The 27,565-nt window shown below is 40.8% G+C and overlaps 1 protein-coding gene across 2 annotated transcripts; it reads right to left on the reverse strand.

The window, feature by feature from the left end:
* Nucleotides 1-3,921: 3,921 nt before the first annotated feature.
* On the reverse strand, nt 3,922-27,346 carry LOC149474199 (scavenger receptor cysteine-rich domain-containing protein DMBT1-like). 2 transcript variants are annotated; one of them, XM_089669766.1, is made up of 9 exons: nt 27,283-27,346; nt 23,148-23,177; nt 15,200-15,514; nt 13,552-13,581; nt 11,687-11,758; nt 10,790-10,819; nt 8,674-8,994; nt 7,738-7,770; nt 3,922-4,104 (listed from the first exon to the last, which is right to left on the reverse strand). In XM_089669766.1, exons 1-9 carry the CDS (start codon nt 27,332-27,334, stop codon nt 4,100-4,102), a joined length of 888 nt encoding a protein of 295 aa, XP_089525892.1. In that variant the 5' UTR covers nt 27,335-27,346; the 3' UTR covers nt 3,922-4,099. The 2 variants fall into 2 exon arrangements, with proteins under 2 accessions (XP_089525892.1, XP_089525884.1); XM_089669758.1 differs by having other exon boundaries at nt 11,687-12,004.
* Between the last annotated feature and the right edge of the window lie 219 nt (nt 27,347-27,565).

Raw genomic sequence — 27,565 nt, forward strand, 5'->3', positions numbered from 1 at the left:
TTGATGTTGCAGATTGTTTAATGTCAAAATGATCAAGAAGGCAGATCATGACATTGTTCAGAGTAAGAAGTAAACAGATATGTTTCTACACCAGAGGTGTGGCCAAGCTGGGGTACCCAGGGATAACAAATGGTGTTCTTGTTAACCACGTGCCTACAGAGCATTTTTACCCTCCTCCTGCACAGACCAATTTTCAGCTTTCAGCGCTCTCATACTTTGAATGACAATTGCGTGGTCATGCAACACTGTACGCAAACTATATTTTAGAGCTTTCTTTTGGTGGTATTTGATCACCACTGGGGTTTTTAATTTTTTGTTAAACTAAAAAAGACCAAAAATTGTGGTTTTGTAAATAAGTCATTTTTCTCCTTCACTGATGAAAACTGATAGGCTGCACTGATAGGTGGCATCGATGGGTACTGTTAGGCGGCACTGATGGGCAGCACTTGGTGGGCACTGTTGGACAGCACTGATGGGCACTGTTAGGTGACACTGATGAGCACTATTAGGAGGCACTGATGGGCACTGTTAGGCAGCACTGATGGGCACTGTTAGGTGGCAATGATGAGCACTGATGGGCAGCACTGATGGGCGGTACTGATAGGTGGCACTAATTAACTGATGGGCACTGATTGCCAGCACAGATGAGCACTGATGGGCACTATTGGCCGCACTGATGGGGCTACACTGATCACCAGGACACTGATGATCAGTGCCCTGATGATCAGTGTAGATGTCCCCCTGCGAAATGCCGCTTACCGGCCCTCCTCTCCTCAAGCGCTGTCAGCGTGAGGAGAGGACTGCCAATAAGCAGCATTTCCTTTTTACCCAGTGATCAACTGTGATTGGACACCGCTGGTCACATGGTAAAAGCGGCTGTGATTGGCCCATTTCATAGCCATGTGATCAGCTGTGTCCGAAGAACACAGCGATCACAGATCGCGCACTGAGAGCACCCCAGGGGGTGCACGGGTGCGTGGTTCTGGGAGGACATCCATGGATTCCCTCCTAGAGCTAGCCGACCACGCTGTAGCCATCTTTTGGCTATAGCGCGGCTGGGAACTGGTTAAAATTACTGTAAATGTAATAATTTTTTAACATATCAAACAGGTTATACTTACCTGCTCTGTGTAATGGTTATTGCACAGAGCAGCCTCCATCCTCCTCTTTTGGAGTCCCTACTAATTAGTGCCCCCACAGCAAGCCATTTGCTATGTGGCACTAGTGTGGGCTTGCTCCTGAGTCGGACTGTGTGTGCCCGCTGACACACACAACCTTGCTCAGCCCATCCCCTGCTCCCTCCTCACGGGCTTTGATTGACAGTAGCAGCAGCCAATGGCTTCTGCTGCTGCCTACTGTATCTGTCCAGAGAGGAAAGAGACACTGCTCTCAGGCACAGTGCTGGATCGTGATATGAGAGTGGGAGAGAGCTGAACACAGGAGGGTATTTATCTCAATGCAGAGACTGCATTAAGGTATAAAAATCTTCTACATCTAGAACTACTTTAAGGTTTGGAAAGGCTTACCCTGCATTTATTTTGCAGTTAGACCCTATCCAGGCACATCAATCTAAATGAAGCGGTAGGTGCCTGACAGTGAAGAAGCAGCAGATAGTTCTGTCACTCTGCTCTCTCCTCCAATCAACATGCTGCTCATCAACTGATTGTCTCCTTGTGCTGCTTCTCTCACTGCCAGTCTGAGCCCTGCTTAACATGGGATTACAAGTGGCTGCATTAATTTGTTTTTTATATCTGCCTGGAGTTTAGTTTTGTGGCGTAAAGAGATGCTAAAGTTCATCTAAAGCCCAAATCATCCTCGTGTTTACAAATGTCAGAACTCTAACATTAACCATGTAAATCTGATTTAACTGAATATGTAGACTTAATTTACTACGTTGGGGTTGATTTAATTAAAGACAAATAGACTGTGCACTTGGCAAGGGTATTTGCTCCAGAGCTTAGTGAGAGGTGAAGATTCACTTTGCAAAAAATATTCAATCACATGCAAGCAAAATGAAAAAAAAAACAAAACAATATTTGCTTCCACACGATTTGATGATGGAAGTCAGCAGTGCTTTCCCTCATTTACTAAGCTCTAGAGCAAATGCCCTTGCAAAGTGCAACTGCACTTGTACAGCTTTTAGTAAATCAATGCTCTTACAATGGGTCTTTCCATCACTTTCAACTTGAGAGCACTGCCTAAGTTGACCTGTTTACTTTTTGGTCATGTGTGAGCAGCTTTCCATTGTCCCCATGATCATTTTTAGATGAAAGGGGAATAAGCAGCCTTGGGTGAGATTGACTAAAATTGGAGCACTCAGAATCTGGTGCAGCTGCGCATGGTAGCCAATCAGCTTCTAACTTCAGCTTGTTCAGTTAAGCTTTGACAATAAAACCTGGAAGCTGATTGGTTTCCATTCAGATTTGCACTCTCCAGTTTTAGTACATAACCCCCATTGTGTCAGTGTGATAGTGAGAGGTTCAGTCCTACAGGGACCGGACAAACTATTATTTAAAATGTACGATTTGTGATTTTTATGAATAACACATTTCAATCAAGAAGTAACCGCATAATTTGTCTCAAAATTTTTAGGAAACTTTATTCATTATTAATGTTTCAACACAAGAGCAAAAATGTAATATGTTGCAGCTGAACAGTCATTAGAGGTGGTGGCTGAAATAGTTTTCCTTTTTTAAGCTAAGCACATTTTCAGCAAGTACAGACAATGACATGTTGAGCCTGCCACTGCTGTGCACAGAACTGAAAATTTAAAACAAAGTTACCAGCCTTCCTGTTACTCTTCTGTGGACTACAGAACAGCTCCACCCTATGTTATGGTGATGGGGAGAGGGGGATGTGTACCGTAGTCCTAACACATTTCCTGTACTAGGGTGAGAATGCTGCTTCTGTATAGATAAGGTACAGTAAGTGAGTGTTCAAATCACTTTCTCTTCCACCTCCACATCATCTCTTGTGGTACTGTGTACGAAATTCCAGATATACTGATCCAACGTTGAAAAACCTCAAAAAATATAAACTGCAAATAGTGTATTACCTTAATTAAATCACAAATGTGCAATATGTGTATTCACCTTTGTTTGTTTTATAATATTAGTGTTTGCAGTGTTTGAGTTCACTGTCACAATTAGTAAGATACACATTACACATATCTGAGTGATTTTGGAATAATTTTGTTCACGCTCATTTATTATCTCCTTGGTTATAATTATATATATATATAAATCTTTTTTTTTTTTTTTTCCTTTTACTGTTTTGACACTTGTTATGGAGTGTGCATGACACATATTGCACATTTGTGATGTAATTAAGGTAATACACTATTTGTAGTTTATATATTTTTTGAGGTTTTTCAACGTTGGATCAGTATATCTGGAATTTCGTACACAGTATCACAAGAGATGATGTGGAGGTGGAAGAGAAAGTGATTTGAATCTTTAGAGACATTTTGGGACATTATTTATATTTATATTTTATCTTGTAATATGTTATAATTTTACATTTTATATATGTGTAGATTTTCACTTTAGAAGGTATAATTTTAGGGAATAAAGAAAGAGTCATTATATTTATTGTATTGCTTTCAAGGGTGAAAGTTTTTTTTCTCTTTTTTTCTTTTGGGTTGCAGTTATTTAGATTTGGGAGTGTTCACGATATTGGTAGTAAGTGAGTGTTGTCACCCAGGATGTGTGTTACTGGCAGGATCACCAGGAACGATAAGCTGCAAAATATTACATTTTAGTTCTTGGGTTTAGATACACTTTTAATTGTTGGATTTTCCACTTTAACTACCAAAAGAAATCAGTGTACTTGTGTTACATTGGACACATATACAGATCAGCTTGAGTTATGTTGCTTAATGTACTTGTACTTGTATAACCTATATGCATATTCTGAAAGCACTGATAATTGAATGAGCTTTTATGAGCATCTACATTACAGAAATCACATTGTAGTTTTGCTTTTCTATGGATACAATATTCCTGAATGACTGGCTGTTCATTTGTTACATTTCTTTATAGAGTTCTGTCACACCTGTACAGACGTTTCTGTGAGTCTTCAGCCAAGTCACCATGTAGCATTAACCTGCAAAAAGAAAATTATATAAATATAATATATTTCTGTCTTGGCCTCCCCCACATAGCACTTGTCCCATTTTCTATATGACCAGAATCCACATTTACAAAGGGGAAAAAGAACTATACAGCCACCAAGACAAAGGACAAAGCATCTAACTTTTGCTGACTTTACTCAAAACTTAAAAAAAAAAATAAGTTGGAGTTGGGCTTTATATTTCCAGTTGACTTCAACTGCCCTATGCAATGCTATCATATTCAAGTGTATCTATGGTCAAAATTTTAAATCATATATTAAATTTCTAAATTGTATTTTGGTTATTTTTTTGGGGGGGGTTACAGCAGTTAGGCCACAGCCATGTTTTAATGCTTGCTAGGAGTGGTTGGAAAGTGGGTGGACCACCAGTTCAACATAGGTGCTAATTGCTCTTCTTACTCATAGAGAACTTCACTAAATCCAACACAAAAAGGCAAGAACAGCATATTTAGAATATCCAATATTTTGAAATGGATCATAGCTCTTTATTTAAAAAAAAACTGGAAGCAGACCTGAACGGATGTAAACAAATGGTCCGTTTTTGCATTGGTTGTTAGGAGCCGCCAGCATCCTAACAACCAGTGGCTCATTTCTGTCATCAGTGGGGATTCCTCACTGACAGCAGAATTTAAACAAAAGATATATTAGAAAAATGCCAGACTGAGCTACGGGGAGGGGGCAGTGTGTACAGCACACAAGGAGGGGGGACGGCAGTGTGTACAAAGAGAGGAGCAGTGTTTACAGTGAGGGGGCAATGTGTACATACAGGCTATGTCACTTGTGAGCTCTGAATGCAATTGCCGGCTCCGTTGTTTTCTTCAGCACCAAAGCAGGAGCTGTCATTCGGCCCCACCACTGATGTACAGAAAGGCATGGGTTCACCTGGTAATGTCACTGGGTGACCCTGTTCCTTTGTTTACTTTAATGGCAGGGCCGAATGACAGCTCCTTATCTGGTGTTAATGAAAACAAAGGAGCCGGAAATTGCATTCAGAGCCGGCAAGTGACATAGCCTGTAAGTAAACACTGCCCCTTCAGTATAAACAATGCTTCTCTCTTCTCCTGCCCCTGCCTTGCACCCCCCCCCCCTTTGCCATAAAGAGAACCTGTAGCCTATATGCTAACACCTAGAGGGCTATTTCTCCCCTATGTGATAACAATAAAGCCATGTTACAAAAATAAATAAAGAAAAACATTTAAAGAGACACATAAAAAATAAAAACAACGCAACTCATGTTTCCAGTGTAATGACGTCACATAGCTACGTGTGACGTCATTGTGCCAGAAGTATGAGCTCGACCATTTTACTTGCTGTACTTTGGATGGATGTTTTTTCTTAAGGGGGCAACTTGTATTTTATGAAACAGGCAATGATTCTTCTGCACTGGTTCAGTGTACTATATTTGTGAGTATGATTGATTATTTGTAAGAATAAATCTATTCCTTGGGGTACTACGCTATGAGAGGTTTCTACAGTATTCTTTCCCCTATCGTATTGGCTTTTATGTGATTCATTGAGCTACTGACATAAAATCGTGTGGAGAGGAGGATTATCACTCATGATATTGGGAAGGCTGATTTTGACCTAAGCTATAGTTGGTCAATAAGTGGAAGTAAGCGACAGCATTGACAGGTGGAGGCACATGGTGGTGGTGCAGCATGTGGAGACTGGGAGCATGCCTTTTATTATATTAGTTTGGACATTACACTGTTAGCACAAACTTGGAGCATGGGAAGATATTTCTTGCAGTTCTATAAGGACTTTTTTATTCATATTTTATTTAATACTTGTATTGTGCACTATGTATATTTGATGTACCAGGGAACATATATTAATTTATTTTATTTATTCATTCTTGTACACATATGTAATGTAGGTATTTTATGAGTGCATACATATAGGTTATTTTTTCAGTTGCACAGCACTTTTTTGGGATTGTGTACTTTTTGATGAGGAAAACACATGACAGGCACATGCAGCAACAATTTAATTTGATTTTTACTTTAGATTCAGTGTTATGAAATTTTTTTCTGGCAAGAGAGGGATTATTTAGGATTATAAAAAAAAAAGGTTTGAGCTCCCTGACCCCCATATATTCAGGTATACATACAAAAACCTATGCATTGGCGTGCCTATGTACAAAAACGGAGATAGCGCTGCACATGATATATATCACCACGCACGCCAGAGTGAGATCAATACCTCTAACACCAGAGCTCTCGGGTAACTCTAAACTATAGGGGCTTTTAAAGCATCGCCTATGGAAAATATAGTGTATTAAAGTTTTTTCACTGTTTCTTGGGCATACACAATTTTATTGCTTGCATGTTGGGTATTTATTTACTTGGTGCAATTTCATCTTTTATATTTTACCAAAAACAGTTGGGTGATTTATTGCATTTGTGTGTCCTAATTGTAGTATTTTTTCCTGAAATGTTGCCTTTCATAAACTTCTGCACTAATATCATGTGACATAAAAAAAATCTTCAAGCCTTAAATAATATTTTAATCATGTAAACAAAAAATGGAAAAAATTCTCCGGGACTTAGTGATTCCAGCTAGTGGATGTAAAAAAGCTGATGAAAAACTGTTGTAAACTGAATTCATATTTTCTCTGAAAAAAAGTGTGACTGAACTGATGAAGTAGGCGGAACACCCATATGAAAGGGTTTTTCTTATAAGGATAATTAGTAGAGGACATGCTGCTACGTCCACTAGGTTAACATCTATGCAGATTGCGGATTGTGCGATTTCACAGTGCGTTTTGTGGTGCATTTCACATTTTTGAACAGATGTTTTTGATGCGTTTTGCATTTTTGTTTTGCCAATAGGAAACTATTGAATTTGATGCCATTTTGATGTGACTTTGAATGGGTACAACTTTGATGTGACTTTACACTCAAGTGTCAGACAATACTTTTTGGTGCTAGTCCATTGAAGTCTATTACACGCAAAATGCAATCTGCTGCAGGAAAAAAAGTCCCTAACCCTTTCCAAAAACTGCACCGGCTCAAAATGCACAGATGTAAGCTAGATCCATAAGAAATCATGATAAATGGACTGTAGTGCATTTCTGCAAACTGGAAACCGCACTGATTTCCGCATAAGTGAGAACTAAGGTAAAATGTATCTGATCAAACATTTATGTCTCATAGTCTGGTTGCAAAAAAACCAAGCCCAGCTAGTTCAACCAACAGCAACCAAAAAATTATAGAAAAAATAATAATACATTGAAATTCTCTATATTTTGTTTGAACAAATATAATAAAATGTTTTTGATGGTATATTTAACAGACGAGAAGGGATACAAAAAATGGAGGAATGTTCAAAATAACAGGAGGAAAGTTCAAAATGAATCTTACTGAAAGGGTAGTTGATTGGAATAGACTTCCAGCAGAGGTAGTGAGTCAGTCAATAAATGGTTTCAAAAATGCTTGGGACAAATATAGATCAATACTCAGACAAGAAACTTAAGAAAAAAACAACAACAAAAAAATACAAAATATGTATAAAAACAAAAAATTTGCAGATTCAATGGACCTCTTGATATTTTTCTGCCATCTGTTTCTATGTTTGGATACACTTTAATATGCTGCAGGGACTTACCTGTGGAGTCTGGTATTGCTGTTGTAGTAGAACCTACACATTGCCAAAAAATGATATTATATACATTATATTTAGTCAAAACTCATATTCATACATGGTACAAGAAAATTATGATAAAGTATCTAAGTTAGCAGTTATAGTTCATGTAACCTGAAAATCGTGTATAGTAAGATGATTGACAACTCTGTGTTAGTTAACCATGTTCAGGTATGTAGTAAATACCAGACAATTGCTAAATACCTATTCAAAACCCATCAGCCTATGGCAACTTGAGTCCTTGATCACCACTTATTGGTTCTGTCCTTCCCATCCTTGATGTGCACTAAAATTATGTATGGCATGTATTTTATACTGAAAATACTCAATTGAAAAACCTTAGTGCTGGATTTTGAATGCAGTTCAAGCTGAGGAAACTAAACTCCCAAAGTCACCAGTAAGAAAGGTGCAGCCTGCCAAGGGTGCTCATCCGAAGCTATGTATGTATAAAATCAAAGAAGCTCCATACCCCCATCCAGCCAACCTAGTGTAGACTTGAAAATGGCCTCTACCTATGAGTTGCCATCTAAGCCACACAACCCCAACATGTTTTGCTTTGCCCACTGGAGCTTACTCATAGGGTACTATCCTATGAGTAAGCTCCAGTGGGAAGAGCGAAACATGCTGTGAGTCGTGCCTTTGACAGAGACTCATTGCCTGAGGCTGTTTTCAAGTCTACACTAGGTTGGCTGGATGGGATTGTGGCACTTCTTTGATTTTAAATTATGTTTGGGAGTTTCAAGTTATCGTCAAAACCTAAAATAGGCGTTTTAACATGTGTGGAAAAAAAATGCAAAAATGGGTTAGAAAAGGGGTTAAATGTATCAAAGAGCATAAAGTCAGTGTGTAAAGATGCTCATAAAGTTGTAATGATATAAACAGTATATTTTCTTGACTTACCTGATTCACACACTACCCCAGCATCCTCACTGTGGTCACAATTGTTGGTGCCCCATGGTCGGTGGCGACAATGCCATACAGCAGGTTCTGTGCTTTTACAGTCTATGTCATCCAGCCAAATGTTGCCAGTCCCTCGACCAAAGAATGCCATTCCTGGAGCTTTCTGGGCCTGTCCACAGCCAAGCTGCCGGCACACCACTGTAGCCGCTGCCATGTCCCATAGGTCATCACACACTGTACCCCATACACTCCGATAAGAAATTTCCAAACGCCCTTCACAGGGATGACTACCATTAACAAGTCGTACACTAGGGGGAATTTCTAAAACAGCAGGGGAAAAAGGACATTATGTAGACATCCGAGAAGCTAAATCTGTTAAAAACAAAACATTTTGGCATGGTTGGGATGACGATCAGACTTTTCAAAATGGTGCTACCCCATGATGGTTGGTTTGATCAAAGGTGGATCACCATTCCAACACAGGTGCCAGATTCTCTTCTGTACAAAGTGCCCATGTGAGTCCAACATAAAGAGACATTTATTGCCCAGATAAGAAGTAGGGGAGAAACCGTGGCCTCAATTAATATGCAGCAAGAACTCACCAGTTGTATTTTGTCTGCTGTGAAAGAACCTCCAAAATTATTTTAAAACATGTATATTTATTTATTACATTTAGTCAAATGACATACTCAAGGATAGAGAAAAGCTTAGGCATGTTTGAATCCTAGTCCAAACCCATCTGAGCAATCCCACCAGGAAGTTGTCACTGTACTTGGCCAATCATAAGCAGCCAAGGCATTCCCCGCAGCCACACATATATAAGCCCCTTCCATGCGTGCGGCTTCAGATACATCTGCAGTGAATGTTTGGAGAATGCAGCCTTACTGTTTTATAAATATACCCCTAAAAATCTAATATCAAAGTTAACTTCTTTAGTTTGTGTAGCCTAGAGACACAGTATTCTATCTTTGACCAATCTGCTGACTTTTGTTTTAGTTGGTCATAGCAGACCCCCTAGGATTGCCAAAGTTTTTACCAGCGCCCATATCAACTAATAAAAATGCAAAGTCTTGAAACATACTTAACAAACTACTAATGTTTTGAGTGTGGACAGCAAGGTGGGTTTCCATTAAGGTTGCAAGTATTGTGAAGAGAAGTTTTCATGATATAATAGAAGGAACTATGTTTGGTTGACAACTTCTCAACTACGAGGTGGTATCAAAATGTTTCCAGACTCGTTGTGTAACACGCCAACAGATGGTAACACAAGTATGCATACAAAGTCACAGGGAGCACTGATCTTCAAATCGCTGGATCTCTGCAATGTTGTTAAAATGACAATCTTTTAGCTGGATCTTCATCTTTGGGAAGAGGGCATTTTCGGGGGTTGAGCTTGTTGAAGGTCTTTCTGATCTCTTGTCGTATTCCAGTGATGTTTTTCTGTTCTTGAAGCGCACATGCTACTCAAAACACCTCGAACTGCAACATTACCATAAACTTGCCGAATCATGTCAAACTTCTCTGTAGCAGATTTACCCAGTTTCACGCAGAATTTCACATTTGCTCTTTGTTTTAACTTGCTTTCCATGATAAAATAGCAGACATGGTATTGCACGTGATCAGAATAGCACTAGTTGCACAGTTCCTGATGTACACAGGGCGATGTCTTTTGCCACACTGACTTATGAAGGTCGGTGCTCCCTTGACTGTGTGTGCAGCCCTGTGCTGCCGTCTGTTGGCGTGCTATAAAACTTGATACCACCTTGTACTCTATTTTCTTTTTTTTGTTTTTGGCTTGGCTTTATAATAGCAGGACTTATGTTTGGTCGACAACTTCCTAACTATGCTTACTTTATTGAGATGCAGTCCAATATTTAGATTTTTGGCCAATATTTAGATTTTTTGGCTTTTTTGCAGTTCAATGTTTTGCTTTTACATACAGTCTGTCACCTATTACAAATTAGGGAAACAGACTAAATGGAGAATGATAATTATATATGGAGTAAAGGCACACATTCCAATACTTAACAAGCCTGACTAAACCATCCAGCATATAAGGTCTGGATAAGGCACAGTAAGCAAGCCTGATCAAGGTCTGTAGTAATGGAAAAATTACCTGGAGCTTTTGGTGCAGGAACTCCAGCTGCTGCAGACAAAAAGTAATAAACATCACTTATTTAAATAAAAAAAACTGGCATAAACATGACTACACCATAGAGATTCTAACACCTCTCCATCTTGGGGCTGTTTTCAAAGATATTCCAGACCTGAAACAAGTGCTACCCCAAATATCCCTTATCATGTTATCTGATTCTTATTGCAATAAAAACTTAAGAGCTGCTGAGGAGTGACCACATACTGTATTTACGCTCAGAGTCCCAATTAACCTTCTTCACCACAGCTGAAAAATGTCTGTGCTCTGATTCAAACATCATTCCATATACTACAAATGAGGTGTTAGAAGGGTATGACTGCATGTAACAATCAAGTTTCTTAATTCTTGGAACCGTTGACCCCATTTTGACATTGTATGATCTATAAGGTACCATATTTTTGGCATTTTGCTAGTGGAACAGAGAATGACCAGAGATGGATCACTGCATCAGCTGACTGATTTGAACATGTAGTGTGCTATAGGTGAACCAGGAATCCCTGTTTTATTCAAAGTTTGCCTGAAGTGTGTAAGGGTGTATAGAGAGTTAACTGGGGATCTTGAGTGGGTAGACCAAGCCTAACCATTGCAGGAAAAGTCATAGCTTCAGCTGTCTGATCTCTAATTCAAACGGGTATTTTGACATTTGGTTTTCAGCTGAATATAACCCCCATGTATGCATCACATGTCCAGTTAAATTTGTGAGTATAAAGACTTAGAACAAAATAATTTCTTTCCATAAAATGGCTACTAATACTGTAACTTGGCTTAGAGATAAATATTTTTTTCTTTCTTGAACTTGAAGGTCAAATACTTCCTTTAAACCTATGTAACTATGTAACCAGTTATGCTGTTCCATACCTGAGCAGATGACTCCACTGTCCTCATTGTGCTGGCAGTTGTGTTCTCCCCACAGCCGATGTTTGCATTGATCTAGGAGAGATTCGTCACCAGCACAGTTTACATCATCCAGGACTATATTCCCACCTCCTTCACCAAAGCGTGCCTGCCCATGAGCCGAAACTGCAGCCCCACAACCAAGCTGCCTACACACAACGTCTGCGTCTCTAATGTCCCACTGATCATCACATACCGTGCCCCACGATTCATGGTAGTACAGCTCCACACGGCCAGCACATCTATGCCACCCATTGACCAATCGTAGGTCTATAACAGATGCTGCAGGAAGGGAAAAACAAACATTTAATGCTGATCTTAAGTTATACGTGTATAACCTGATTAAACATTAGTGGCTTATGACCTTGATGACCTTGAAACACTGTGATCTGCTCTGTACAATCTTCCCATAAGATATGGTTTCAGCTTCTGCAGACTCCTTAGATGTCCTTTACAGGGCTGAGGCTTCCATGAGTTTGTTTGGATCAGCTGGTGCTTTCTATAAGTGGTATGAGGAGCATTTCTGTATTGCCTTTCCTTTGCCACCTCCTGGAGGAGCTTGGCACTGGGAGCAAGGCTGTGGCTTATTAATTCTGCTTGGGGAGTACAATAGGAACAAAGCTTTGCATTGCTTAAAACAGTTAAAATCCAAATTGAATTATTCTAGAATATAATTTAAGGGCATTCCAAAACCTAATTGGATAGTTTAATAAAGCACTGTGTCGGTGTGTTATAAACAATTGCCATGTATTTTTCAATTAAATACAATTTTCAGCATTTTTTCTTCCATTTTTAGATCACAGCAATCTCCTTCAGCCTCTTTCAGCCTTTCTCTGTTTACTAGCATCCATTCTAGTGTCGGCTGCACACCATTTCTCAGGACCAGCTTTCTAATAGTCACACAAGTGAAGTATGCCTTTGAAATAAGTGTCAGCACAGCTGTTTGTAGTCTCCACCAGAGGGTACGTGACAGGTGTTTGATTTTGACTTCTTTGAACCTCCCCTTTTTCCAGTGTCCTGTTTCCCAGCTGGAATACCACACACTGGAAGTTCCAGATCTCTGAAGATTGAAGAAAGGGCTAAATCAAGTCCCATGGGGGCCAGCTACTCTGCAGGCAACATCTTGACAGATTGAGAAGCAGTTTCATCATCCACTGCTTCCAGCTGAATTGGACCCTCGCCAAACAAAGAAGATGGAAGCCCCCATCCCGCACTAGGACAGTGTCTAAGTAATGCGGCATGCTCAATAGAAAACACTGTGACTTTGAATGTCCTTGCCAGCCCAAAAAATCCAGACCCTCGAGCGAAACATTCAGCTGCATTTACCAGGTGGATGGTAAACTAGAAAGATCTTGGGGCTCTACCTGCATAAACTGCATCCAGTAAAAGAAATGTTGGCAGTGGCAACACCACACCTATTACATAGCCAAGTGGGCTACCTCCGGACACTATGGGCAAATTGGAATCAACATCTCTAGGCTTCTTGCAGAATGCAAGACCTCCTCAGGGCTCCAAGCGCAACCATCAGCAGCCTCATTATCCTTCTCAAATAAGTTGCCATGCATGGTGCCATGACAAGCAGAAGTGATCACTTTCCCAGTGTCAGCACTTTCGGGATCGGCAGTTTTTGTTCTGCCCCTTACTAGTTCCTGTCCAGGGCACCAGGACTCTCTAGGTATTCCCTAGCAGGGGAACAGGTTGAGTTGGTCAGTCTGATCACAGTATATATAAACAAGTCAGTGCTAATAAATAAAAAACAGCTTGGATTATGTCATTCTTTTTCCACAAATAAATAAGTAAATAAATAGAAACTCACAGATTTTACTTACCTGGAGGCTCAGTACCAGACGGCTTGGAATCTGTTTAGCATATAAAGGGAAGACACAATCAATTCTACTTGTTCCATCATACTGTGAGTTCTACATAAATCCCCAAGCAGAATCCACTAAATGGCACTTTATAAAGTCTTTCTGGGCTCTAGTCTATTCTGGTCAGATATATATGGAAAAATCTACTGAGGGACTGAATTTACAGTTTTTCACCCAAGAAAATTTGTAGCAACAAATAGATGCTATTTATAACTCACCAGAATATTATATAAGGTATTTAGTCATCTTTTGGTTCTTATGCCACTGCTACTATACTTACCTAAATATAGGATACCATGTTTGGCAAGAGTTTTTGCACAAAAAAAGTAGAGATGAGACAACTGCGTGCAATCTCCCAATCATCAGAGAGGTTACCTGTCAGGGTCCTATCCACGGCAGAAGTTCTGGAAGATCTGGCATTTCTGCCAGTACCCTGCATGGCCGCAGAAGCATGCATCAGCCTCAGTTTGGTGCTAGACGGCCTTTATAAGGAGGCTCATCACTTCCTCAAGTTGCTGGATGATCTCTAGCTCCCGCACCTTGTTCCTGGTTCCTGTTTCCTGTGACCTGTGACTTTCTGATACCAACTTGGCTTGCTCTTGGACCTGTCTACTCTGCTTAACTACTGATCTGACCTCGGCTTGGCTAAAGGATACTCTCTCTCTCGCTCCTCTGTGTATGACCTTGGCTATCCCATCTGACTACGTCTACTCTGATTCCCACCTGGTACCTAACCTTGGCTTGAACCGGCTATCCAGTAATCCTCCCGGAAGGACTTGCATACCTCACACAGGCGTGATCTGTCTGCAGACCTCATCTCCATGCATCAGCTGTGCTCCTGGGTGGACCATAAACATGCACTCCTACAGGCGACCTGTGTCACTTTGGGCCTGACTCCTGCTGTCCCACTCTCAGAGGAGTCTGGAACTTAGCCGCAAGGGAAGCCCTCTCTTCATTGGCCTCTGTTACCACGTACCTGATATTACCTTTCTTCCCAAGCAAGGAAGAAAATGCAAATGGACCTAGGAAAGACCCACCAGGGGAAATGGGTATCCTAAGTCAAAACTTATTGGGACAGGGAAGGTTAAACTATTTCTGAGCCTTGGAGGTTATGGGGTTCAGCCATCACTGCTACATTTCTTTATTACTGAAGTGGTCAAATATAAAGTAGCATTTTGTTTTTTCAAAGTCTTTTTTGAAGCTGTTTATACCTCTCGTAAGCTTACTGGATAAGAACAAAATATATCCAATAGCTGACCAGGATCATTATGGATTGATAAATAAGATATGGGAGGACCCTAAATGACTCTGGTCATTTTTTTTTATTATTTATTTTAGATTTGGATTAGAAAACAACACAACCTCTGTCAGGTTTAGATGCTCCTACCCCTTACTTCTTGTCTCATAATTGGTGCCACCAGGAAAGAAGGTGAGGGGAATCTTCTTCATGCAATAAAACCCAGTCAGGGACTCTAAACTCTCCCCACTCCATGAAAAAAATTATATTGTAAGATAATGCATCAAGGTCCGGTGAATTTTAACATCACTAAAGATTAAATGCTATATAGACTACTGCATTTCTATCATGTATTGTGAAGGAAATAGTTACCTGAGCATATAACTCCGACATGTTCAAGCGGCACACAGTCATGTACATAGAACCCACGATGGGAGCACTGCCATAGTACCTGCTCTGTTCCACTGCAGCTCAAATCATCCAGGAGGATGTTCCCACTGCCTTGTCCATACGTAACAAGTGGAACGATAGGACTTCCACACCCAGCCTGCCGGCACACCACTTCTGCATTGACTCTGTTCCAGCCATCATCACACACATCTTGCCAGTCTCCCCGGTGGTAGATCTCTACCCGTCCTGCACAGGCATGCTCACCATCTGCCAACCGCAGTGATGTCGGAGGACTCTCTGTAGATAAAATAATACTAAATGAATGCAACCATCAACTGTCTATAACATAAAAGGAGGAATCAGAATATAATAGGGAAGGGTTAGAGCCTATGAAAAGCTTTTGTGGCAGTTTGTGTTCCCATTGGGGAGATTCACTCCGATATCTGTATATGTGACCATTGTCACTGAGAAAGAAAGTGAGAGAAGAACCAACATTTTAGAATTGTCCCAGAACAAGAGATAAGGGGCAGGGCCAGGACAAGGGGAGGGCAGGAGGGGTTGCTTCCCTAGGTGCATTTGTTTATTGCTGGGATGGGGGTGCAGAAATTGCAGGTGGGGGGTGAGTAAACAAACCCTGCAGAGTCCCGATCTGACAACTCACCTGTATTCAGAAGCCAACAGCACTATACACAGTGCAAGTTATAGATCTGCTTAGGGCATAACATTTATAATGAAATCTCCAATTAATTATACATTGTTCCATTTAGTGAACATTCTGAATATCAGTTTGCTATTTTAATCATTGTTTTAACAAACTGTACTGCACTTTGGAATTGTGTCTGTTTAAGTGTTTGTGAATCTTGTACAGTAGAAAGCCCCTGGTGTTGGAGATGAATCAATAAGGGGTCATTTACACTTGCTTTGATCTTAACACACATTAAAGTGCGTACCACTTCAACATGATTTTTGTATGTGTTCTTGAAGTTTTGGTGATGCTTCGATGATGCTTCAGTGGTGCTACGATGGTGCTTCGGTGATGCTTATTTGAAGCTTTAATGAAGCTTGGCAGATGCCCTGTATGTGTGTTGATTTTTGATTTGTTTTAATGGGGCCCAGTAGAGCCCCAGCTCAGTATTGCCTGCACTCAGCAGATCCGCAGCTCAATGATACCCCTGTTCAGCAGATCCCCAGCTCATTGGTACCCTCATTGAGCAGATCCTCAGCTAATTAATACAATTGTTCAGCAAATCTTCTGCTTAGTAGTACCCCCAGCTCTGCTGATGCCCCACTCAATAGTAACCCCAGGTGCTGCTGATTCCCTGTTTAGTAGGAACCCCCAGATCTGATGATCCCCCACTCAGTAGTAACCTTCAGCTCTGGTAATCCTCTGGTTTGCTGATCTTCCTCTCTCTCTGGTACTTGCTTACCTCCTGCTATATTGCTTCCACTCTGCACACCATGTGTGACATTGCTAGATTCTCCTACTCCAGTCCCTCTGCTCTGCTTATCCTCTTCCTCCAGTCCCCACTCACCTTCTGCTATAGCATTTCCATGTTGCACACCACATGTGCCATCTGCTACTTGCTCCGTGACACACACCTTCCTGCTGCTCCATGCTGCACACCAGATGTGATGTCTGCACCAGACACTTCCAAAATACACTATATTGCCAAGAGTATTGGGACGCCTTCTTTACACATGAACTTTAATGGCATGCCAGTCTTATTCCATATGGTTCAATATTGAGTTGGCTATAACAGCTTCAACTCTTCTGGGAAGGCTGTCCACAAGGTTTAGGAGTGTGTCTATGGGAATATTTGACCATTCTTCCAGAAGTGCATTTGTGAGGTCAGGCACTGATGTCGGACGAGAAGGCCTGGCTCACAGTCTCCGCTCTAATTCCTCCCAAAGGTGTTCTATCAAGTTGGGGTCAGGACTCTGTGCAGGCCAATCAAGTTCCTCCACCCAAACTCGCTCATCCATATCTTTATGGCCCTTGCTTTGTGAACTGGTGCGCAGTCATGTTGGCACAGGAAGGGGCCATCCCCAAACTGTTCCCACAAAGTTGGGAGCATGAAATTGTCCAAAATGTCTTAGTACACTGACGCCTTAAGAGTTCCTTTCACTGGAACTAAGGGGCCAAGCCAAACCCCTAAAAAACATCCCCACACCATAATCCCCCCCCTCCACCAAACATCACACTTGGCACAATGCAGTCAGGTAAGTACCGGTCTCCTGGCAACCGCCAAACCCAAACACATCCATCGAATTGCCAGACAGAGAAGCATAATTCATAATTCAAGAGAACATGTCTCCACTGCTCTAGAGTCCAGTGGCGGCATGCTTTACACTACTGCATCCAATGCTTTGCATTGCACTTGGTGATGTAAGGCTTGGATGCAGCTGCTCGGCCATGGACACCCATTCCATGAAGCTCTCTACACACTGTTGTTGTGCTAATCTGAAGACCAAACGAAGATTGGAAGTCTTTTGCTATTGACTCTGCAGACAGTTGGCAACTTCTGCACACTGTGCACTTCATTACAATACCACTAACAGTTGAGCGTGGAATATTTAGTAGCAAGGAAATTTGACGGATGGACTTATTGCACAGATGACAACCTATCACAGTACCAATCTTGAATTCACTGAGCTCCTGAGAGCGACCCATTCTTTCACAAATGTTTGTAGAAGCAGTCTGCATGCCTAGGTGCTTGATTTTATACACCTGTGGCCATGGAGGTGATTGGAACACCTGAATCAAATGATTTGGAGGGCTGTCCAGATACTTTTGCCAATATAATATATATACACATGAACCAGAAGTGACTGCTGATGACATCTTTTCGGTTTGCTTGTTGGTTTAGCAGTGCATCGTGGGATATCATATATCTGCAATACCTACAAAACAAAGTGGAGCTACAGCAGAATAAAAGCCTCTCAAAAACTGCAGGAGCTGTAAGCAAGCTTTGTCATAGACTTCTATGGAGGATTTGAAGATGCTTTGAAGCACCAAGAAAGCGACATGGGGTATAATTTCTGAAGCAAAGCAAAGCAAACACATGTAAACAGGTGCTTTGATTTACATTCAGAATGCTTTAAAAAAGTGTGTCCAATGTTACATTTTGAAGCCAGTGTAAACGAGCCATAAATGTTGTAGATGCCAGTCTGGTTTTGGGAACACCAAAAGTGTAACCTTTGCATATCTGTCCTTATGTGATAAAAGGTCCACCAGTTCTTGTAAGTTTTCTTATCATCACATGATGGACTGTTGCTTTCCCTGGGCGTATATACAAGAGGCCTGGAAATTTGTATGAGAATATATCACTTTGGAAATTTTGGATCACTGTATGTTGACTTCACATTTCTTTTGATGTGTAGATGCACAATATTTTGCTTGAGGTTATATATTGTATGAAATATGGAAAAGCACTGTTTTGTTTATGTATTTGAATTTGAGTTGCACGCCTCAAAATGTATTTGTTTTTATTATATTACTATTTTTATAGTTTTAAATTGAATTGGAAGTAAACACATTTTGATATATCTATATCTCCAGTGACTTAGGAAAAGAACAAATTATTTTGTAGTTGAAGGTTTAGGAGGATCTTATGGAAGAAATGGATGGAAAAAAACACTACAAGAAAATATTTTAAACAAAGTAGTGTTTTCATGTTCTTTTTTTTCAGTCATTGTTTACTTAATTATAACCTTTGAGAAAGTCTGGTAGGGCACAACGTGTCAGGTGGGAGGAGCTTATTACATCATCATGGTGGTCAGAGCTTTGCTGTCATTTTGAATCACTGGCTTGTTAATCCATGTGTGTTTCTGTGAGAGCTGTTTTTAAAGGGATATCATGTGAATGTAACCATTTTTGTACTATATTAAAGTTAAAGGATTTGTACACTATGGAGCTTTCTTCTCTATTATGAGCTTTTGAGTCTATGTGATATAAGACCTATGTGCACAGAATCTGAAGTCTTAAAGGAATACCCAGGGGGTGCAGTGGGGTGTACACAAAATGCTGTTTTGACCTCTATGAAATGCAGTAAGGTCCAACTCCTAAGATGAGAGTTCACTCTTTTATACACAGTGGTTGTGTTTATTACTAAGAATAGGCACCATGAAGATGTTTTAAATACATCATGGGATTTTTCCAGGGACTTTTGCACATTTTGGAGCATGATATGTTTTTTATTGGTAGACTTTTATAGATATATTTTCTGTATTTGAAATACTTTGTGCTTTGGCACATGTAATGTTGCTTTTTATATCATGCGTTGAATTTTATGACAAGCGTTATGCACTGAAAACAATAATTTTTTGGACATTTTTTTCATTTTTATTTATCACTGTACATTGCACTTTAGTATTTATTGCATATTTATTGTATTTGTAATAAGGGGCACTTCACTTTTGTTTTTGCTTTATATTGTTTACTACATGCATTAATGAACAGCCAGTTCAACGGAGACAGGGCTAGCTAACTGCACAAAATATGCCAACACCCTTCCCCTCCCCATCTTGATCTTGGAGTATGAGAAGTACAGAAGAGCTCTGGTCCACCATGATTTGTGTTCTGAAAAGAGGATCTAGGTGTTCTTTAGACTTTTATTTACTGTTTAAAACTATAGAACAGTAGTCTTCAAACTGCATACCAGGGGCCGGATGAGGCCCTTGCTTGCCTTTATCTGGCCCTTGGGACACTATTCTTCCCACTAACACCAACAATGGGGGCATAATTCCTGCTACTGACATCTACAATGGGGCACTATTTCTCCAACTGACACCAACAATGCAGCACTATTCCTCAAACTGAAACCAGCGGTGGGGATCTACTCTGCTCTCCGACACCAACAATGGGGCACTATTTCTTTCAATGACACCAACATTTGGACACTGTTCCTTCCATTGATACTAATGATGGGGTACTATTCCTCCAACTGATACCAATGAAGGGACACTATTTCTCCTTGTGACACCAGTGATGGGGCACTACTTCTTCCACTCATACCAATGATTGGGTATATTCCTCTCACTGATACCAATGATAGGGCACTATTCCTCCAACTGACACCAATGATGAGGCACTATTCCTCCTAATACCAAAGATGCATTGTTTATTCCCACTGAGACCCAGACAATATTTATTCCCACACGCCACAGTCTGGCCCCCCTAAAGTTTGAAGGACAGTCAACTGGCCCTTTGTTTAGAAAGTTTGGAGACCCCTGCTATAGAACTTATAATTACTATACCTTGTCAGTTCCCAGTTCCTAGTACTAGTGCTTATTATATATTGAAAGCTAAAATATTTTTTTTTTAATTGATTGGTTACTTGAAGAGTTAATACTGATTGTTGATTTCACTTTGCATCATGTTCGATTTTTCCCGATATGATTAATATTCCGCATGAGATATTGAAGAATGATGACAGGCAAAACTGTTGCTGTTTATTGACTATAAACAGAAAATTCTATCCCACGCCTCTATGTGTAAAAAAACTATGTGTATATATCAAATCAAACCATGCTTATAAATCAAAATATACACTGCTCAAAAAACTAAAGGAACTCTTTAAAATCACATCAGATCTCAATGGGGAAAATTATAATGCTGGATATCTATACTGATATGGACTGGGTAATGTGTTAGGAATGTAAGGATGCCCCTTCGTTTGATGGAAATTAAAATTATCCATCTACAGAAGACTGAATTCAAAGACACCCCTAAAATTAAAGTGAAAAAATGATGCAGCAGGCTAGTCCATTTTGATGAAATGTTATTGCAGCAACTTAAAATGGTACTTAGTAGTTTGTATGGCCCCCACGTGCTTGTATGCATGCCTGACAATGTTGGGGCATGCTCCTAATGAGACGACAGATGGTGTCCTGGGGTATTTCCTCCCAGATCTGGACCAGGGCATCAATGAGCTCCTGGACAGTCTGAGGTGCAGCCTGGCAGCGTCGGGTGGACCGAAACATGATATTCCAGAGGTGTTCTATTGGAGTTAGGTCAGGTGAGCGTGGGGGGCATTCAATGGTATCAATTCCTTCATCCTCCAGGAACTGCCTGCATAATCTCGCCACATGAGGCTGGGCATTTTCGTGCACCAGGAAAAACCCAGGACCCACTGCACTAGCGTAGGGTCTGACAATGGGTCCAAGGATTTCATCCCGATAACTAATGGCAGTCAGGGTGCCATTGTATAGCCTGTAGAGGTCTGTGTGTCCCTCCATGGATATGCCTCCACAGACCATCACTGACCCACCACCAAAATGGTCATACTGAATGATGTTACAGGCAGCATAATGTTCTCCGTGGCTTCTCCAGACCATTTCACGTGTGTCAGACGTGCTAAGGGTGAACCTGCTCTCATCTGTGAAAAGCACAGGGTGCCAGTGGTGGACCTGCCAATTCTGGTGTTCAATGGCAAATGCCAATCAAGCTCTATGGTGCTGGGCAGCTAGCACAAGGCCCACTAGAGGACGTCGGGTCCTCATTCCACCCTCATGAAGTCTGTTTCTGATTGTTTGGTCAGAGACAATCACACCAGTGGCCTGCTGGAGGTCATTTTGTAGGGCTCTGGCAGTGCTCATCCTGTTCCTCCTTGCACAAAGGAGCAGATACCAGTACTGCTGATGGGTGGACCTTCTACAGCCCTGTCTAGCTCTCCTAGAGTAACTGCCTGTCTCCTGGAATCTCCTCCATGCTCTTGAGACTGTGCTGGGAGGCTCAGCAAACCTTCTGGCAATGGCACATATTGATGTGCCATCCTGGAGGAGTTGGACTGCCTGTGCAACTTCTGTAGGGTCCTGGTATCGCCTCATCCTACCAGTAGTGACACTGACCCTAGCCGAATGCAAAACTAGTAAAAAACAGTCAGCAAATATGAGTAGGGAAAAAATGTCAGTGGCCTCCACCTGCAAAACCATTCCTTGTTTGGGGGTCATCTCATTGTTGCCCATCTAGTGCACCTGTTGTTAATTTCATTAACACCAAAGCAGCTGAAACTGATTAACAACCCCCTGTGCTACTTAACTGACCAGATCAATATCCCAGGAGTTTAATTGACTTGATGCTATGCTCTGATTAAAAAGTGTTCCTTACATTTTTTTGAGCAGTGTATATACTGTATGTGAGACGGCTGCAGACAATGATTTGTCTGCAGCCACAATGAGCAATGATCATATAAATATAAAAGTGATTGTTGCACCTTCCCAAATAAATCAATACCTTTATATCATAAATACAATAAAATATCCACTGATGCAAACAGTAAACATAAATACATATATATTAGTTCATGTGATCAGCAACATCAAGTTCTTAAAATGTGACTGTGTAGTCCTTATTTCAACACCTATGGTGATGATCAAAATACGTGCATTGTGATGCCACCACCTGTTCACCACTGCGCTCACCTCCAAATTAGGCCTGTATCTTTCAGGTCTAAGTGTGCCTTTTCCCTCCATGGGGTTCTTTAAATGTTTCCGCCTCCGCTCACCAGTGTGTACTGGTACTTCCAGGCCTCTCTTTGTGTAAGATGAATGTGTCTCCTTATATTGTGGTCTAGCCCTTTAAAAGATTGCGATCCCCCTCTTTCCCCTGCATTATCTTCACAAGAAACAGAAGTACCCCATAGTGTAGTAATGTTTAAAATAATAAAAATGTATTTAAAATTTCACTTACAATTTAAAACTGCATACTAAGCATCCAAATGAGTGTGGCCACGGCTCTCACTTCCGGTGGCTGTGACCTCTGATTCTCGGCTCCACCTAGATGAGTGTCGCCATGTCACGTGACTTCTTCAGTAAGACCGCATTTTAAGAAGTTTATGTTGCTGATCACATGGACTGATTTATATGTATTTATGTTGCTGTTTATTGATCATTAGGGAATTACAGTCATATAGTAAAAGAAGGCACTTACCATCCTGGGTAGTGGAAGAAGAGGTGGAGGCTGTTAAAAGATCGGGAATCAGTAAAATACTGGTCACACATGAATTATGAACACCATACTTGCACTGTATACAACTACGACATATTTCTAAAATATATTTATTTCTACAACAATGAATGCTCTCTGTGTACAGTTATTCCAAAACTCATTCTTAAGTAATTATTATCTGTAACACAGAACTATATATTTTCACTTTTAGCACCCTCCTAGCGTAGGATGCAAAGTACATTTAATTTTTGGTTCCTTCTGTAGTCAAGGGAGCAGTAATCATTTGTCCTTGTCTGTTCAGGTTTTCACAGGCTAGGTGTTTTATTGCTTCCCCTGCTTCTAGAAAAGTGGTCTCCAAACTGCAGCCCGGGAGCCTGATGTGGCAGTTTGCATGCTGTTATCTGGTCCTTGGGGCACTAACATCAATGATGGGGTGCAATTCCGCTCACTGACACCCACCATGAGGCACATTTCTTGCCATTGACACCAACCATGGGGCACTATTCCTCCCACTGACACCAATCATGCGGAACTATTCCTCCCACTGACATCAATCATGGGGAACTATTCCTCCTACTGACACAAATCATGGGGAACTATTCCTCCCATTGTTACCAATGATGGGGTACTAGTACTCCCACTGATGCCAAGGATGCCTAATAACAATGATGGGGCATTGTTTGCTCCCACTGATGTCAGGGCATTTTCTACTCCCACTGGTTACAGCCCGGCTCCCCTACAGTTTGAAGGACAGTAAACTGGCCTTTTGTTTAGAAAGTTTGGAGAAGAAGCTTCCATAGCTTAGGGAGAGAGATGCAAATACCCATCCTCAATATTTATCATGCTCCAGTCAATCCCTGGAGAGGAGTATTGGGGTGATGGAATGGTGATAAATAGTCTGACGCACAGGAGAGCATGGTTCTCTCTCCCCAGGAAGATTGTAAGCCTAACGAGCTGCTGCCAGTAGGCATCCCATGGACTCTGAAGCTGTTTTTGAGGCCTCAGTGGAATTAGGGCTGAGGGCCTGGATGGATCTTCCTAGAAGCTGATTGCAAGATGTTTACCACAAGGGATCTGTTTTGTAGAAGGACAGTCTCAGTCACTGGAACATGTCCAGTGGAAGCTAGATGGTGGCAGCTATCTTAGGATCTTGTGAGTAAAGACCCTAAATTGATCCCTGCGACTGTACAGTGTTCTGGAAAGTGTATTGGCTACCAGTAATTGTACATTGGAGCAAGGAAACCAGAGACCAAAGAGACTTGACTCTTGGTCTTCAGCTGCAAGGCATTAGACTGCTCCAAAATAAAACTGCTTCCTGTGAGGCATTAGGCTGTCCAGCTCTTACAAATACTTCAGGAGAAGACTGTCTTCTAATTGCTAAGCACTAATCTTTTTGAAGTATCCAATGCCTTAATTCATTACCAGTTGAAGTGTCTTCAAACAATAAATCTTAAAAAGACATTCCCTATACTGTGTTATTGGTGCCGGTGTGAATAGACTGGTGCTTGCGGTAGTGGGCAGCCTCTGTACTTTAAGGGAAGAGCCAGTTAATACCAGCGGCCCCCACAGGGGCAGCGCTACGCACTATTTTCTGATATAAAACATATTTTGGTCTGTATTGTTATCATTGTATTTGCATTTCCAGGTAGGGGGCGCGCACAAGGTGTGGGCGTGCCTTACCCACGCCGCCGTTCATGCCCACGGCTGTCAATCACCGGGTCCCAGCCTTTAATTTCTCCCCATGCCCAGTGATTGCCGAGCATCTCCAATGGGGGGGAAGAACTGTTTATAAATAGCATATCCATGCAAAGCAGTGTGCTTACAGTGAAGCACAGACACTGCACAGTATGCAAAACAGCATACAGCACACAGTTAACCCTTTGATGTTAACCCTTTCCTGCTCAGTGCCAGTAGTACAATGTCAGTGCTTTATATTAGCACTGATCACTGTATTGGTGTCACTGAGGATGTCAGTGACATCAAGTCAGTTCCCCCCAGTGTTAGAATGTCCGCCGCAGTCACGCTATAAGTCTCTGATCACCGACATTACTAGTAAAAATAAAAAATTAAAAAAAATACCAGTATATATACCGCCATATGTAAAAACCATAACTTTCATGTAAACCAATTAATTTATACTTATTGGGATTTTTTTAGCAAAGACATGTCGCAGAATACATTTTGGCCTAAATTTATGACTAAATTAGATTTTTCAAAATTTTTTACTGGACATGTTTAATAGCAAAAAGTCCAAAATATTGTTTTGTTCTCAAAATTGAAGGTCTTTTTTTTAGCGCAAAAAATAAAAATGCACAGGCAATCAAATACCACCAAAAGAAATCAGGGAAAAAAAGGGACATAGATTTCATTTGGGTGCAGCGTTGCATGACTGCACAATTGTCAGTCAAAGTAATGCAGTGCCATAATGCAAAAAATGGCCTGGTCAGAAAGGGAGGTAAATCCTCAGGAGGGCAAGTGGTTCAACTCCAGGCACATATAACAGACACAAGTTAATGCAGCCTTGTGTTCCATAATACATATTTGAAAGTATTTTTAAAATGCAAGCTGTGAATGTGACTTGTTATCAGCCTCTTACAGTCCCAGTACAGCAGAGCTCAGACGCAGAGAGAAGCTAATCTGATATGCTGCAGTTCTCCTTTCATCACAAGGAACAGCTCCCTATATATTCCACCAGTGTATTTAGCTGCTTGCTTGGAGTTTGAATGAATATTTTGGAATCTGTGTTATTAAAACATTATTGCTATTGAATACCTGGGAGACTTTTACTTATAGTGCCCTCAGCAGCTGTCATGCAAAAACACACTTATTAAGTGTTAAAAAAAGTTAATTTAATGTATGGCAGTCTCCTTTTAAAGATATAGAATATAATAATCTGCACTAAGAGACTTGTTTACCAAAGCAATGTAAATGGTAACAGCAGTGTACTAGGTGTAGCATTTAACTCCCACTTATTGACAATTAGATGAGTAGAAAATTGAACAAAAAATTCGAAAAATAATTGAAGTCTTTTCAATTTAACATTGGCTGGCCCAATCATTGTATTTGAAATTTTCCTGCAAATTTCTAAATTTTTCTGATCGTTTTCAGCATTAAACGTAGCTTTTTCCATTCTACTGTATTATTACAACTACCCCTACTGCTCATGTGCATTTCACTTTTTTTTTTTAAATGATTGACCTACAGTTAAATAATCGTTTGATCAAAAAATATTTCCAACATGTTCGTTTGCTCATTTTCTATCATGAAATGCAAATCAGCTGTAGCAGTAAACACACTAACCATACATACATTAACCAATTGGTCTACCAAGTCGATTCCCTATCCATGTTTGGCCATGGATAGATTAGCAATTCTATTGGCTATCGGTTACTCAGTTTTGTACAAATCAAGTTGGCTCATGTAAAAATGTATTTGTAATATTCATAGCAGGGGCGGACTGACAACTCATGGGGCCCCCAGGCAATAGGGGATCATGGGGCCCCTGTGTCCTTGCCCAAAGTAAAAAAAGCCTATGAAAAAGGTACCAGGGGCATCTCATGGGGCCCCCTACTGACCCTGGGCCCTCAGGCAGCGCCCGAGTTTCCAAATGGTCAGTCCACCCCTGATTCATAGATAACTATATATAACTATCCTTCTCCACTCTATACAAAAAAAAAAAAAAGTTTTGCCTTTAGTTATATTTTAAGCTGGCCATACACTGAGCGAAATGTAGCTGCTAACCAAAGATCGATCTGTGAGTGGCTCTCTTGGCACCACCCCACCTGACATCCTTCAGTTGGAAAATAGAAAGAAATGGAAGGAAATTGTTGACCAAATGGCCCCTGTGTCCCATCAGATGAAAGTACTAATGTGGTTTTCTGATGCTGTCAGCCGTCAGAATACATAAGAAGCAGCGGAAAATTCATCCATACGCACCACTTACATTTTCTGCATTCAGCTTGCAGTATGAATAAAGGAAATCTATATGTATGGCCAGCTTTAGATGTACTTTTTTCACCATGTGCCCAACCCTACACTGCCCTGTCACCAAAATAAAATCTGTGCTGGTATTAACCCAGAAGTAGATGGTTAATATCCAGGCTGGTTGGTAGATTACCTCTGTTCTGCAGAATCCATAGCACAGCCAGGTACACAGGTAAGGCCAGCATCTTGTACTCCTTAGCCAGTCCATACACAGCACACAGCTTTATACAAGTCCTAGGGATAATGTACAGTAATGGGAGGAGAATCCTATTCATGTCACTCTTTTGTACCAATCCCTGGAGGATATCTTTGATATTGTAAAGCATATGAGCAGGACGATTATCACATGTATTGTTGAAGTCAGTACTTCATATTACAGTCAAAACAACAGCACACTTTATAAAAGAAATATTATG

This window comes from Staurois parvus, unplaced genomic scaffold (genome assembly GCF_062004578.1).
Source record: "Staurois parvus isolate SC_StPar_1 unplaced genomic scaffold, SC_StPar_1.0 ptg000009l, whole genome shotgun sequence".
Taxonomy (NCBI): domain Eukaryota; kingdom Metazoa; phylum Chordata; class Amphibia; order Anura; family Ranidae; genus Staurois; species Staurois parvus.

Excerpts from the sequence above, each read along its gene's own strand:
- LOC149474199 (XM_089669758.1), bottom strand. The coding sequence starts at position 27,334 with ATGCTGGCCTTACCTGTGTACCTGGCTGTGCTATGGATTCTGCAGAAC. Across the intron at positions 15,515-23,147 it reads TTCTTCCACTACCCAGGATG|AGAGTCCTCCGACATCACTG; the intron begins GTAAGTGCCTTC and ends TTTTATCTACAG. Across the intron at positions 8,995-10,789 it reads TCCTGCACCAAAAGCTCCAG|AAATTCCCCCTAGTGTACGA; the intron begins GTAATTTTTCCA and ends CTGCTGTTTTAG.